We start from the raw sequence: 11,394 nt of genomic DNA, 5'->3' as shown, positions 1-11,394 counted from the left end.
CACACACACACACACACACACACACCTATACGGGTTTTTGTGAACTACAAGGACACCTCTCGCCAAACAAGTTTTTTGGTGTATTAGGGTGGCACCCCTTTCCGCTTGTTTCCCAGAGGTGTGGCATATATCAAAAAATTTGGTTTGGGCTGTACTCTGCAAATCTCACTTCAAAAGTCAGAAACACAAAAAGCAACGCAAGTTACAACAACCTGACACTACGACGACTTGTAAGGACAAAGTTAATGAGCTGCTAAACCCCGCCCATGACAAAAAGGAGAATTATAAGAACCAACTTGATTAATAAGGACTGTTGTTATACAACACACAAACACTGACACTAATGTGACTTGGAGGGTCACAGGTGACTTGCTGGAACATGGATTCACACAAACACAAAAATGAAAGTAATGTGCATTAATAGGTCACAACCAGTATATGAGGACAAATAGATGAACACAATACCATTGTGAAATTTAAAGACATACCTGATCTGTGGCATGTGTGTAAGACATCCTCAGTATACAATAGTCATTATCCACCTCGGGTAAAACCTATTAATACATATCTGATAGACAAAGACATTACACCAGGTATAACCAGTTGTTAAAGTTGTTAAAGAACCAACTTTATTTTTTGTGGCTTTGTCGCCACTTAACAGAGCTCAGCTCTTATCTTTTAACACATAAAAACAAAACATCATCTCTCTCTGTACTTATTGGTTCTTCCTCTTCAGTGTTATGCCACGATTTCTAACAAAATCTCTTATATTTTGAAGAGTGCGGTCGGCAAGAACATGATGCTCAGCGGTCTTGCACTGCTGGCACTGAATCATAGTGACGAGTTTACCATTGTTGATGTGATCTTTAAAATGTCTCATCACAGCTGCAACCTCAGCTGGAGACCATGGATGCTTTATTTTCCTCCTGGGATCGTCCACTCCAGCATTTTTGGTAATCGCTATAAAAAAGAAAGTACGTTGTAAACAAGAAACTAAACCCTTGATGAACAATTATTTCCTTTGCATTTCTCATGCACCCTCTACATCATGTTCCTTTTCACATTTGAATACAGGTTATTCAATTGTGTCTGTACAGGTGTGATTTACCACTTTGTTCATGACGTTTTTTTTTCCTGCTGGACTTTTTCTTCCCATTATCCTCTAAAAAAACCCAGCAAATAAAACAGTATTAGTGTTTATAGAGTTAAAATTGTGTTGTTATGTAGCTTAATTATAGGTAATAAAGCCAAAACTCCAATAAAAAAATAAATAAAGGTCAAATTGTGTGCAATGACAATTATTCAATCAAATATAATAGAATTAAAAAAAAACAGCACACTGATTTTAGTTTTAAAATGTGGGGATGCTACTAATGCTTCCTAATTGCTTTTAAAAATTATATTTTTAAAGACCTTTAGATGTCCCTTCAAGAGCAGTGTCACCTATGAATGGAATATCAAACAAATGATTAGAATAGACCATAACAGCAGCACCAGCTGACCTGCAAGTAGTGGATCAGAAATGTGCATGCTTGGTGGACTGACACAGGATCATACCATCTGAGGCAGCTGAAGGGTTGTCAACAGGTTGTACAGTTCTCTCCTGTCCTGTAAAATATACATCACAGTTCACTTTAAGTCACCTTTTTACATAATATTTTAACCTGGCAACACAGCACATCTCTTGATGGTTAATCAATTATATCTCTGATCATACCACTAGAAGTCTTTAGAAGGGCAGAGTCATCTCTGAAGTCTGTGGAATATGAAACACCGATTTACGATAACCCTCCACACTTTTTGATTGTACTTACAATGTACGAAACAATGCTTGGTGGACTGACACAGGATCATACCATCTGAGGCAGCTGAAGGGTTGTTGACAGGTAGCACAGCTCTCTCCTGTCCTGTAAAATATACATCACAGTTTAAAATGGGTAATGTACTTCATGCAGGCAAGGTGCACAGATAATATTAAAAAACTATCAGTAGCACATGTCAATATTTGATATGCAAATCGGACAATGGCACTATAATAAGTGCAGATCCTCATTGTTTAATTAAAAAAGTCTTTATTTAGTAGAAGTGCCACTGACAAAAATGTATTAACTGGTTAGCCATTGACTGCGTGTATGTATTAGGTTTTCACATCTTCCATGGACAAAGTACAATCAAGAAGTTCAATGAAATAGGAAACAACTGAGTAAAGAGCAAACGGGAGGCACAGTCTTTGCGCTTCAGATGGTTTAATGCTGGCTACACTTTCATATTGCCCAAACACTATGAAACTATGGAAGATGTTAACATTCATCATGTTTCATTCGTTTTCAGTGTGACTACTGGGCATCAATTTCCAAATAAACCTTTGTGTATATACTCTGCTTCACGAGAGAGCATCATAGAACGCTCTACATGTGGATTTATATAATTTCACATATATTCCATCTTTTCATTCATCTAGCTGAACGTTTGAAGATTCTTGGTCATTTAGATAATAGGAAGTGCTATAGTAGGCAATTTGACTACTGGACATGGGTTGTCTACATTTAGCTACACCTACCCATGTCTGTTTGTGGATCTGAGGGCTGATCCTCTCCGTCAGCTTCACTTTCTTCACTTGCTTCAGAAGCAGTGAAGTCAAGGTTATCTGACAAACAAAAAAGATCAATTACTTTTTAACATTAACTTATTTTTATAATAAAGTCACTAAATTGTAGTCTGTAGACAAGTCATGTTTTGCTAAATATCATCAAGGAATAATTGCCTGTAAAATGTATGAAATGTTAATCTAGTTTAAACAATACCTTCTATCTCAATCTCTTCAAGAGTTTTGCCCTGAAGGTTTGTGATGGACCCCTTCTCCATGGCAAGCAGTAGCTTGGATATTTTGGCCAGCTGTGTTGTCGCCTCTGGAAGCCTGTAGTATTCTCTGTGGACACGAATATCATGGCCGAGGAAGTCCGCAACCTGGTCCAGTTCATGGTTTTTGAGGTTCAGGACCTGGGACAACGTTGCAACATGTTTGCGTAACTGGGTTGACCTCAGGAGTTCTGGGTTCTGAGCACCACACTCATTTGCATACGTCCTTAAACAATCCTGTCCTCTGTATGAAGTTAAACAGTGGGGCCTTCCAAACAAAAAAATGTTCTCCTCTGGAACTCCACATTCCTTCCTTTTTTTCAAGAGGAGTGTCAATGAATCAACCACGTCCGGTGATAGCAACACAGCAACTTTTCGTCCTCTTTTACCCCTAATTTCCACCCGGCTGAAATGTTCACAGAGTTTTTGTTCAAACTTTGTGAGGCCAAGAGCAACATCCTTATGGAGGGGTGTTGTGTCTCTTCCGATGAAGCTGTGTAATTGCATTTTTGCAACTTCACCTCCACGTCTTCGGTTGAATAATATGATCTTTGCCAAAGTTGCTCTGCAAAGTTCACCATACACTTGTGGTGAAGGCATCTTTCCCAGGTTCTCAGATGCCAAATCTGCTGTCTTTTCAAGATGCTGATGAAGACGTTGCACATCTTCAGTAAAAGGCAGGGTGGATGGCTTATTAAAGTGCGCCTCATTCAAGGTGGTCAAAGCAGTATGAGAGACAAGTTCAGACCACTTTGAGGTGTAAAGCTTTTTGAAAGTCTGGGTTGACTTTTTCAGCTCATTGTCTCCTGTCATTAAAGCTCTGCAATGGATGATGTCACTAATCTTTTGCAATGAATGACCCAACTTAAGTGCGAGGCTTGGCGTTTTGTAGCAATGCTTTTCTTCATCAAACCCAGACACCTTCTTGACTGCTTGGATAACTGAATGGAAATTTACAGGTCTTACGGCATCCTCAAGATTATATATGGAAAATTCTTTACACAGTATTAGTAGAAGTCTTCCAACTTCACGAAGCTTCTGCCGAATATATTCATATTTGGTGGGATCTTGACCATGTTTGTTGAAAAATGACTGCGCCAGCTGAAGAATGCAGAAGTCACTTCGCACAGCAGCAGAAATGTCATCATCTTTCATGACAGTTAACAGCTTCCACACACCTTGGGATATCTGTTGAGGTAGGCCTGACTCTGACATTGTGGCCAAGGACAAGACTCTAGTTCTTCCTTGCCCTTTGGTTTCTCCTGGTTTTGAGAGACATTTTTGAAGATGTCGCCACAGATGCCTCCGAAGATACAAAGCATGGCAATACGTACAATGCACATACTGTTTAACGTCTTGCACTTTCTTGGGTTTTCGTTTCATTTTCAGCACTCCAGTCCCACTTGTTAAAACATCTGTATTATGTTTATGATTTCCTTTGTTCCGTAGTATGTTCAGCTGTCTTTGTCGTTCTTTGGAGTGTTTTGGGAATGCTAAAACTTGAGCAACTTCCACATTTGTCTTCTCATGGGTTTTCAGGTGACGAGTAATTTTTGACTGTGGTTTGCCACAAATGTAGCAATAATTTATCTTGCTTGCAGAAGAGGATATGCCTGAAGACTGTACATGGTGGTCTTCTCCAGTTTCTTCAGTGGTCTGAAATGTATCTTCAACACTGCCTTTCTGAACTTCAGGCTGAACCCCTCCTGAGGCTTGCTTGGAGTCATCACAAGTTTTCTCAAGCTGCAATGTAGTGTCTGCTTCTCTAACATCAGGTAATGTCACTTCATCTAAGAGGTGTTCTTGGGAAGGTGTGTTTTCCAGATTTTCAGAGGGAAGCTCAGTGCAGACCACTTCAATATCAGGCACTTCTTGAAAAGATTTTGAAGGCCCTAATGAAATATCTCCGGAATTCTCTGAGTGACTGGAAGAGTCAGGTACATATTCCTCATCTGATATCTCTTCACTTGAACTTGCTCCTTCAGTAACCTGATAGTGGGGGGGAAAGATCACTGCACTGACCTTTTAAGAATTAAACAATACAATTTCTTAAATACACTTACAAATGGCGGGAATTCAGAGTCAGTCTTCATCCTCTTGACATAGCAGGATTTGTGCCAGAAGCAGGAGCAAACTAAACAGGTAATACAGACAGATGTACGTCAGTGCATATACTGTGGATTTTACAATGCACTTTTTGCCCTCTGCACTGATTGTCTTTCTAAATCATGTTGTTCATACAAATTATCCTTTTTTCTACAGTCTAGCAGTTGTAGAACTGCAGTCTATTCAGTCAGTTGCAGTAATTGTGGTTTAGTAATAGATACATAGTGTATCTATACATGCACTTGCATTTTCACATGCATTTTCCTCATGAAGACGTAATACCAACCTTTACATCTCACACCAATCCATTTCAAGGCAGAAAAGGGTCCAGTACACAGGGCACATTTTTCCAAGCTCGGTACTACTGTGGAGACCAAGTCATGCTTACAGCCCTGTTGAACCCAACAACAAAAACAGTGACTTTAAAATTGCATCACAAATTTTAAAAGATTCAAATAAGTACAACAATAAGTATTACCACCTGATTGAAGATAAAAATTAATGAAATGTATTCCGTTAGCTCCAATGAATTAAAATGTAAATACAGTTGCATTAATTCTGTGTGTATAGGGCCCAAATATAGTCTTCATAATGTCTATACCTGACTAGGACGGACACAAGGAGGACTGTGTGTGTGTAACATTTAATGTTAGAAACCCATCTCAATAATATTCCTGTGTATAGGGTCCAAATATAGTCTTCATAATGTCTATACCTGACTAGGACACATACTGAGGACTGCGTGTGTGTAACATTTAATGTTAGAAACCCATCTCAATAATATTCCTGTGTATAGGGTCCAAATATAGTCTTCATAATGTCTATACCTGACTAGGACACATACTGAGGACTGTGTGTGTGTAACATTTAATGTTAGAAACCCATCTCAATAATATTCCTGTGTATAGGGTCCAAATATAGTCTTCTTAATGTCTATACCTGACTAGGACACATACTGAGGACTGCGTGTGTGTAACATTTAATGTTAGAAACCCATCTCAATAATATTCCTGTGTATAGGGTCCAAATATAGTCTTCATAATGTCTATACCTGACTAGGACAGACACAAGGAGGACTGTGTGTGTGTAACATTTAATGTTAGAAACCCATCTCAATAATATTCCTGTGTATAGGGTCCAAATATAGTCTTCATAATGTCTATACCTGACTAGGACAGACAAACCGAGGACTGCGTGTGTGTAACATTTAATGTTAGAAACCCATCTCAATAATATTCCTGTGTATAGGGTCCAAATATAGTCTTCTTAATGTCTATACCTGACTAGGACACATACTGAGGACTGTGTGTGTGTAACATTTAATGTTAGAAACCCATCTCAATAATATTCCTGTGTATAGGGTCCAAATATAGTCTTCATAATGTCTATACCTGACTAGGACAGACAAACCGAGGACTGCGTGTGTGTAACATTTAATGTTAGAAACCCATCTCAATAATATTCCTGTGTATAGGGTCCAAATATAGTCTTCATAATGTCTATACCTGACTAGGACACATACTGAGGACTGCGTGTGTGTAACATTTAATGTTAGAAACCCATCTCAATAATATTCCTGTGTATAGGGCCCAGATAGTCTTCATAATGTCTATACCTGACAAGGAGGGACAGAAGGAGGACTGCGTGTGTGTAACATTTAATGTTAGAAACCCATCTCAATTATATAAAAGTGTATAGGGTCCAAACATAGTCCTCTTTATGTCTATACCTGACTCGGTCTGTTCAATATTGACATTATCCAGCCAACAGTATTTGGTCCCTGCATAACATCAGACCTAGATTAGCATTCAGAATATAGAGTAAATCACCTGTTTATCATCGGTCAAGCAGTCAGATGTCTTGTTTGCATCAGCAGGTTGTGGATCTGTCTCAGTTTGGTTGTCCTGAAGAATAAGGGATAAAAATCACATTAAATAACCAGGTATGAACAAGAGCACCAGTTGTATGTAGTGAGTTACCATAAGAGGGATAATGTTCAAAAAAGTTGTTGTACACTCATTCATGTAAGCAGTTTAGTTTGATGTTTCAGATTCAGGAAACTTTATTTATCCCCAAAGGGGCAATTCATTTGTAGCTCACCAGCCATACATCAATCCACAATCACAACAGATTGACAACAACAATAGCAATAATTAAATTAAACAAGTCAGGAATATCAGCCATTGTCGTTAAATAATTCAGACACACACAAATATTTGTCACATGTACAAGTCTGACCTTTACATCCAGCTAATCTGAGAGAAAAACTATACCTAAAATCAGTGGAAATGAATTTACCTGTTCGTTGGTTTCACTCGGGGAAACACACATCTTGGCCTCTTCTGCATGGTAACCATCTGTGGCAGCTGATACCTTGTGACAGAAAAACAAAAGGCTTACATCATTTTAGCACAACAGACAGTAACTGCTAATATCAGAGTTCAAAACACAATTTTGTATCATATTGATGACTGTAATATGGTGCAGTGGTAACTGTTAGTGTGAACATAGATGATGTGATGTAGACAAATTTAACACTTAGCAGTATCCATAATGAGTCCTCAGTATGTGTAAACAGGACGGACACATCGAGCAAAGTCACATACAGTAAGTACATCCAGCCAACAAAGTTTTATCAACATTGATCAACATTCAGAATATGAGTAAGTCACCTGTTTGTCATCGATCAAGGAGTTAGATGTCATGGTCACAGAAGCATGTTGTGGATCTGCCTCAGTTATGTTCTCCTGAAAAATAAGGGGTGACATCTTATCAAATACTTATTTTGGACAGCATGATCGCAATATGATTCAAGTCATCTGTGAAGGAGTCCGATGACATGGTTGCAACAGCAGGTTGTGGATCTCCTTCAGTTGTGATCTTGTCAAAACACATCTGATTAATGATTTAATTATATATATATATATATATATATATATATATATATATATATATATATATATATATATATATATATATATATATATATATATATATATATATATATATATATATATATATATATATATATATTATAATTATAATTCAATAATACATTTTGCATACCTGTTATAGCACACAAGTAGTGAGCAAAGAAAACAAATATATATCTAGGAACAATTGGTCTGACTTCAGTATATTTTTAGTTTAATTAAATGGTTGGATACAACATTCCTAATTCCACAATGTATTGGACTCATGTAATGTCGCCAAGATCGCTCTTTTACTGTAAAATCTTTTACCATCAGCAACATTTACCTTGTCAGTTGCAATTATTTTTCCATTGCTGACCAAATCCCCAGAACAAACCGGCTCCTTCACTGTGGGACACTGAAAATAATACAAGGAAGCAATTAGCTGTGTACCTGTGATAACATTGTCAAATGGTTTAGTAGAAGGAATAGAAATACAATAAAAGTATTGATATACCATATTCATTTTGTAATATGACATGGCACACTTGTTTTCTCCTGTGCATAGTAAACTGTAAAATTATAGAAGATCCACACAGGAATGTGTTAGTATTTAGTCAAATTCCATCTGTACCTTTAACCTCCATGGCCAGTCAGAGTCTCCGTAATTGTATGTTATCTCTTCACCAGGCTTGATGTCCGTTGTTGCAAATAGACACAAATGAGGCTGCCCATTGACAGTGATCGTCTTCATTTTGCTATTTGGGCTCACATTATCATCGTTTACAAGTCGGCCGAGGGAGTCATCCTCTTGAGCAGCATCAACACTAAAATTACAAAAAATGACAAAATGAATAACTCTGTTATTGTTATTTTTGTTGAATAGTTTTTCTGTGTAAAACGACATACTGCAAGTTATGTGTGACAATATACATACCACAAATTCTTTCCATTATACCGAAATTCAAACATGAACACCTTGAGGGCATCATGGTATATATGTAGCCTGTTTTCATGTTCTTGTTTAGATATGACCTGTCCTCGATATTCGATGAGGAACTCTCCTTTCTGAAAATGCCGCTTGCTGAATACTCCTCGACCTAAAAAATAAAAAAGACAAAGGGTCAAAGTTTTGAGATTAGCACAAGATTTAATTCATGCTAAACCATCTTGTAACTCACCTTTGAATGAATTTATAAAACGGATATCAAATCCATCCTTGTCCTTTCCTAAGGATGCAAAGTATGCAGCCTCTTCTTTTGGTTTTACTTTCACCCTCTGCGGCCTCATTGCCTCGCTTTGTTTCAATAAAGATGATGCCTTTGATCAATAAATAAGAACTTAAGTATGTCAGTTTTACCTGTTACCAAACATTTTACATCTAACTTTTTGTCATAGTGCAATAGTGCAAGTAAAACATTTTAAACACTGTTCCCCCTTAAGTCAAGGATCAAGACAGAAACATCAACTCACTTGCTGTTTCTGTTTAACTACACTAAACTAGATTAAGACCATCTGAAATTTACATCAGGTGCATGCATTGTCACCTACATTATATTTTAATACATACCACTTACTTTGTGACAAAAGAACAAGCATAGGAAGTCATGTCTTTTAGTTTGTATTAAAAGTGAATTTAGCAGGTTAAAAAACACAAGGCACAATATCTACTTGTGCTGTTAGGTATAATATATTTGTTTCAAAGACTAAATGAAAACTTATATGCTTAATGCTAACATGTGCTTGTGTACCTAACATGTACCTAGCTCTTTAAATAGCTCTTTAAGCTAGGCTAGCATACCATGTCGTGCTAACATAAATTAACCAGTTAGTATGTTAAGATAGTACTAGCTGGTTTACATGCTGTTGACATACAGTGTTCTCCTTACTGGGATTGCAAACTTTATGGACTTGAAACATAGTAGTGTGCTTTCATTCTTACCTCGTGTCTCCAGTGCAGTAGACAATTAAATGGCAACGTGTTCACGCTGTAGCAGGAAGCCAGGAAGCTTGGGGCTGCAGCTCATTGGCTGATTAGCGGTCACCTCATCGGTGTTGAGAATTTAAATACACACAATTGACAAAATCCTACATTATGAGGACCCTCTACCAGTCAGCCAATCAGGACGAAGTAAATACACAACTTTTCTGTCACAATCCGTAATTGTGGGTACCTTCCGCCCGGCAGCCAATCAGAAGCTTTAAAATTTACACAAGTGTGAATAATTCATCAGGGGTGCAATACCAGGACTTGGCTACAGGGGTGCTAGAGCGATACACAGATTTTACACAAATTCTGGTATATGTGTATTGTGAGGACTTTTGGAGAAAATTTGGTTTTCAGCTTTTTAGACCCATAGAAACACTTCTACGTTGGCAGAATTATGAGGACACCGACCCTGTCCTCATAATTCAAAATGTCCTCACAGTGTTGCGTGTATTCTTGTCAAATGTCCTCATAATTCACAAAAACAAACACACACACACACACACACACACACACACACACACACACACACACACACACACAGGTGAGAGTCTTGCCAGACGTCAGTGCAAGCAGCAATTCAGCGGATGGTGCACATGGGTCCTAATTAGGCCTGAGGGCCGGGAAGGAGCAATCCTGGGGAACAAGCAGCAGCCAGAGTCTGATTAGGCTCTCCCAGCGCCAGGCCCTCTTGAGATTGCTTGCAGGTCAAATTCCTCACACACACACTCACACTCACACACACACTCACACACACATTGCTTTCTTTTCAAATCTAAAGTCTTTCAGAGACAGCCTATGCAAATCCTGAACCTCCTTTGCCTTCATATAGCACAGTGATGTGACCTATTTGCACTGCAGCTAATGAGGCGCTTGTTTAGCTTAATGAGTATTTGGTGAAAAATTGGCGAGTGATTACGGTTAATCAGATTTTCTACTTGTTTATTTTAAAAACACATTTGAACTGATACACATTCAGAGCTACAATTTAAGTCATCAATTTAACACATGCTGCACGGTGGACGAATGGTTAGCGCGCAGGCTTCACAGCTAGGAGACCCGAGTTCGATTCCACCCTCGGCCATCTCTGTGTGGAATTTGCATGTTCTCCCCGTGCATGCGTGGGTTTTCTCCGGGTACTCCGGTTTCCTCCCACATTCCAAAAACATGCTAGGTTAATTGGCGACTCCAAATTGTCCATAGGTATGAATGTGAGTGTGAATGGTTGTTTGTCTATATGTGCCCTGTGATTGGCTGGCCACCAGTCCAGGGTGTACCCCGCTTCTCGCCCGAAGACAGCTGGGATAGGCTCCAGCACCCCCTGCAACCCTTGTGAGGATACACGGTAGAAATAATTTAATTAGTTATTTAAATTAACACAAAAGTCAGCTGTTGCTAGACCTCCCCCAACTCCGTTGGTGCAATTTTTTGAGATTGATATTAAATTGACAAATTGATATTTTGATTTGACAATCAATTTTAGAACATGAAGCGCTGGTATCAGACGGATATTTCATTAAGTGAGTACTT

At 38.4% G+C, this 11,394-nt stretch overlaps 1 protein-coding gene across 3 annotated transcripts; it reads right to left on the bottom strand.

Moving 5' to 3' along the window:
- Positions 1 to 12: 12 nt before the first annotated feature.
- Positions 13 to 10,388, bottom strand: LOC131109977 (uncharacterized). Of its 3 annotated transcripts, none has more exons than XM_058062582.1 (18): positions 9,455 to 10,388; positions 9,059 to 9,197; positions 8,815 to 8,977; positions 8,512 to 8,704; positions 8,224 to 8,295; positions 7,638 to 7,712; positions 7,264 to 7,338; positions 6,795 to 6,869; positions 5,252 to 5,357; positions 4,923 to 4,993; positions 2,805 to 4,848; positions 2,561 to 2,647; positions 1,857 to 1,907; positions 1,718 to 1,756; positions 1,558 to 1,608; positions 1,414 to 1,443; positions 1,109 to 1,162; positions 13 to 960 (listed from the first exon to the last, which is right to left on the bottom strand). In XM_058062582.1, the coding sequence occupies exons 2-18, from the start codon at positions 9,165 to 9,167 to the stop codon at positions 716 to 718; spliced, it is 3,540 nt and encodes a 1,179-aa protein (XP_057918565.1). In that variant the 5' UTR covers positions 9,168 to 9,197; positions 9,455 to 10,388; the 3' UTR covers positions 13 to 715. The 3 variants fall into 3 exon arrangements, with proteins under 3 accessions (XP_057918565.1, XP_057918566.1, XP_057918564.1); XM_058062583.1 differs by having other exon boundaries at positions 9,820 to 10,388; XM_058062581.1 differs by having other exon boundaries at positions 9,059 to 10,388.
- Between the last annotated feature and the right edge of the window lie 1,006 nt (positions 10,389 to 11,394).

The sequence above is a fragment of the Doryrhamphus excisus genome, chromosome 22 (genome assembly GCF_030265055.1).
Source record: "Doryrhamphus excisus isolate RoL2022-K1 chromosome 22, RoL_Dexc_1.0, whole genome shotgun sequence".
NCBI lineage: Eukaryota > Metazoa > Chordata > Actinopteri > Syngnathiformes > Syngnathidae > Doryrhamphus > Doryrhamphus excisus.
This window is presented reverse-complemented; position numbering and strand designations above follow the sequence as displayed.

What these genes read in the sequence shown, in the direction of transcription:
- LOC131109977 (XM_058062581.1), bottom strand. Translation starts at nt 9,167, where the DNA reads ATGAGGCCGCAGAGGGTGAAAGTAAAACCAAAAGAAGAGGCTGCATAC. An exon ending in ACTCTGAATTCCCGCCATTT is followed by an intron (nt 4,849 to 4,922) that starts GTAAGTGTATTT and finishes CCCCACTATCAG; the next exon opens with GTTACTGAAGGAGCAAGTTC. An exon ending in AAAACGTCATGAACAAAGTG is followed by an intron (nt 961 to 1,108) that starts GTAAATCACACC and finishes TCTTTTTTATAG; the next exon opens with CGATTACCAAAAATGCTGGA.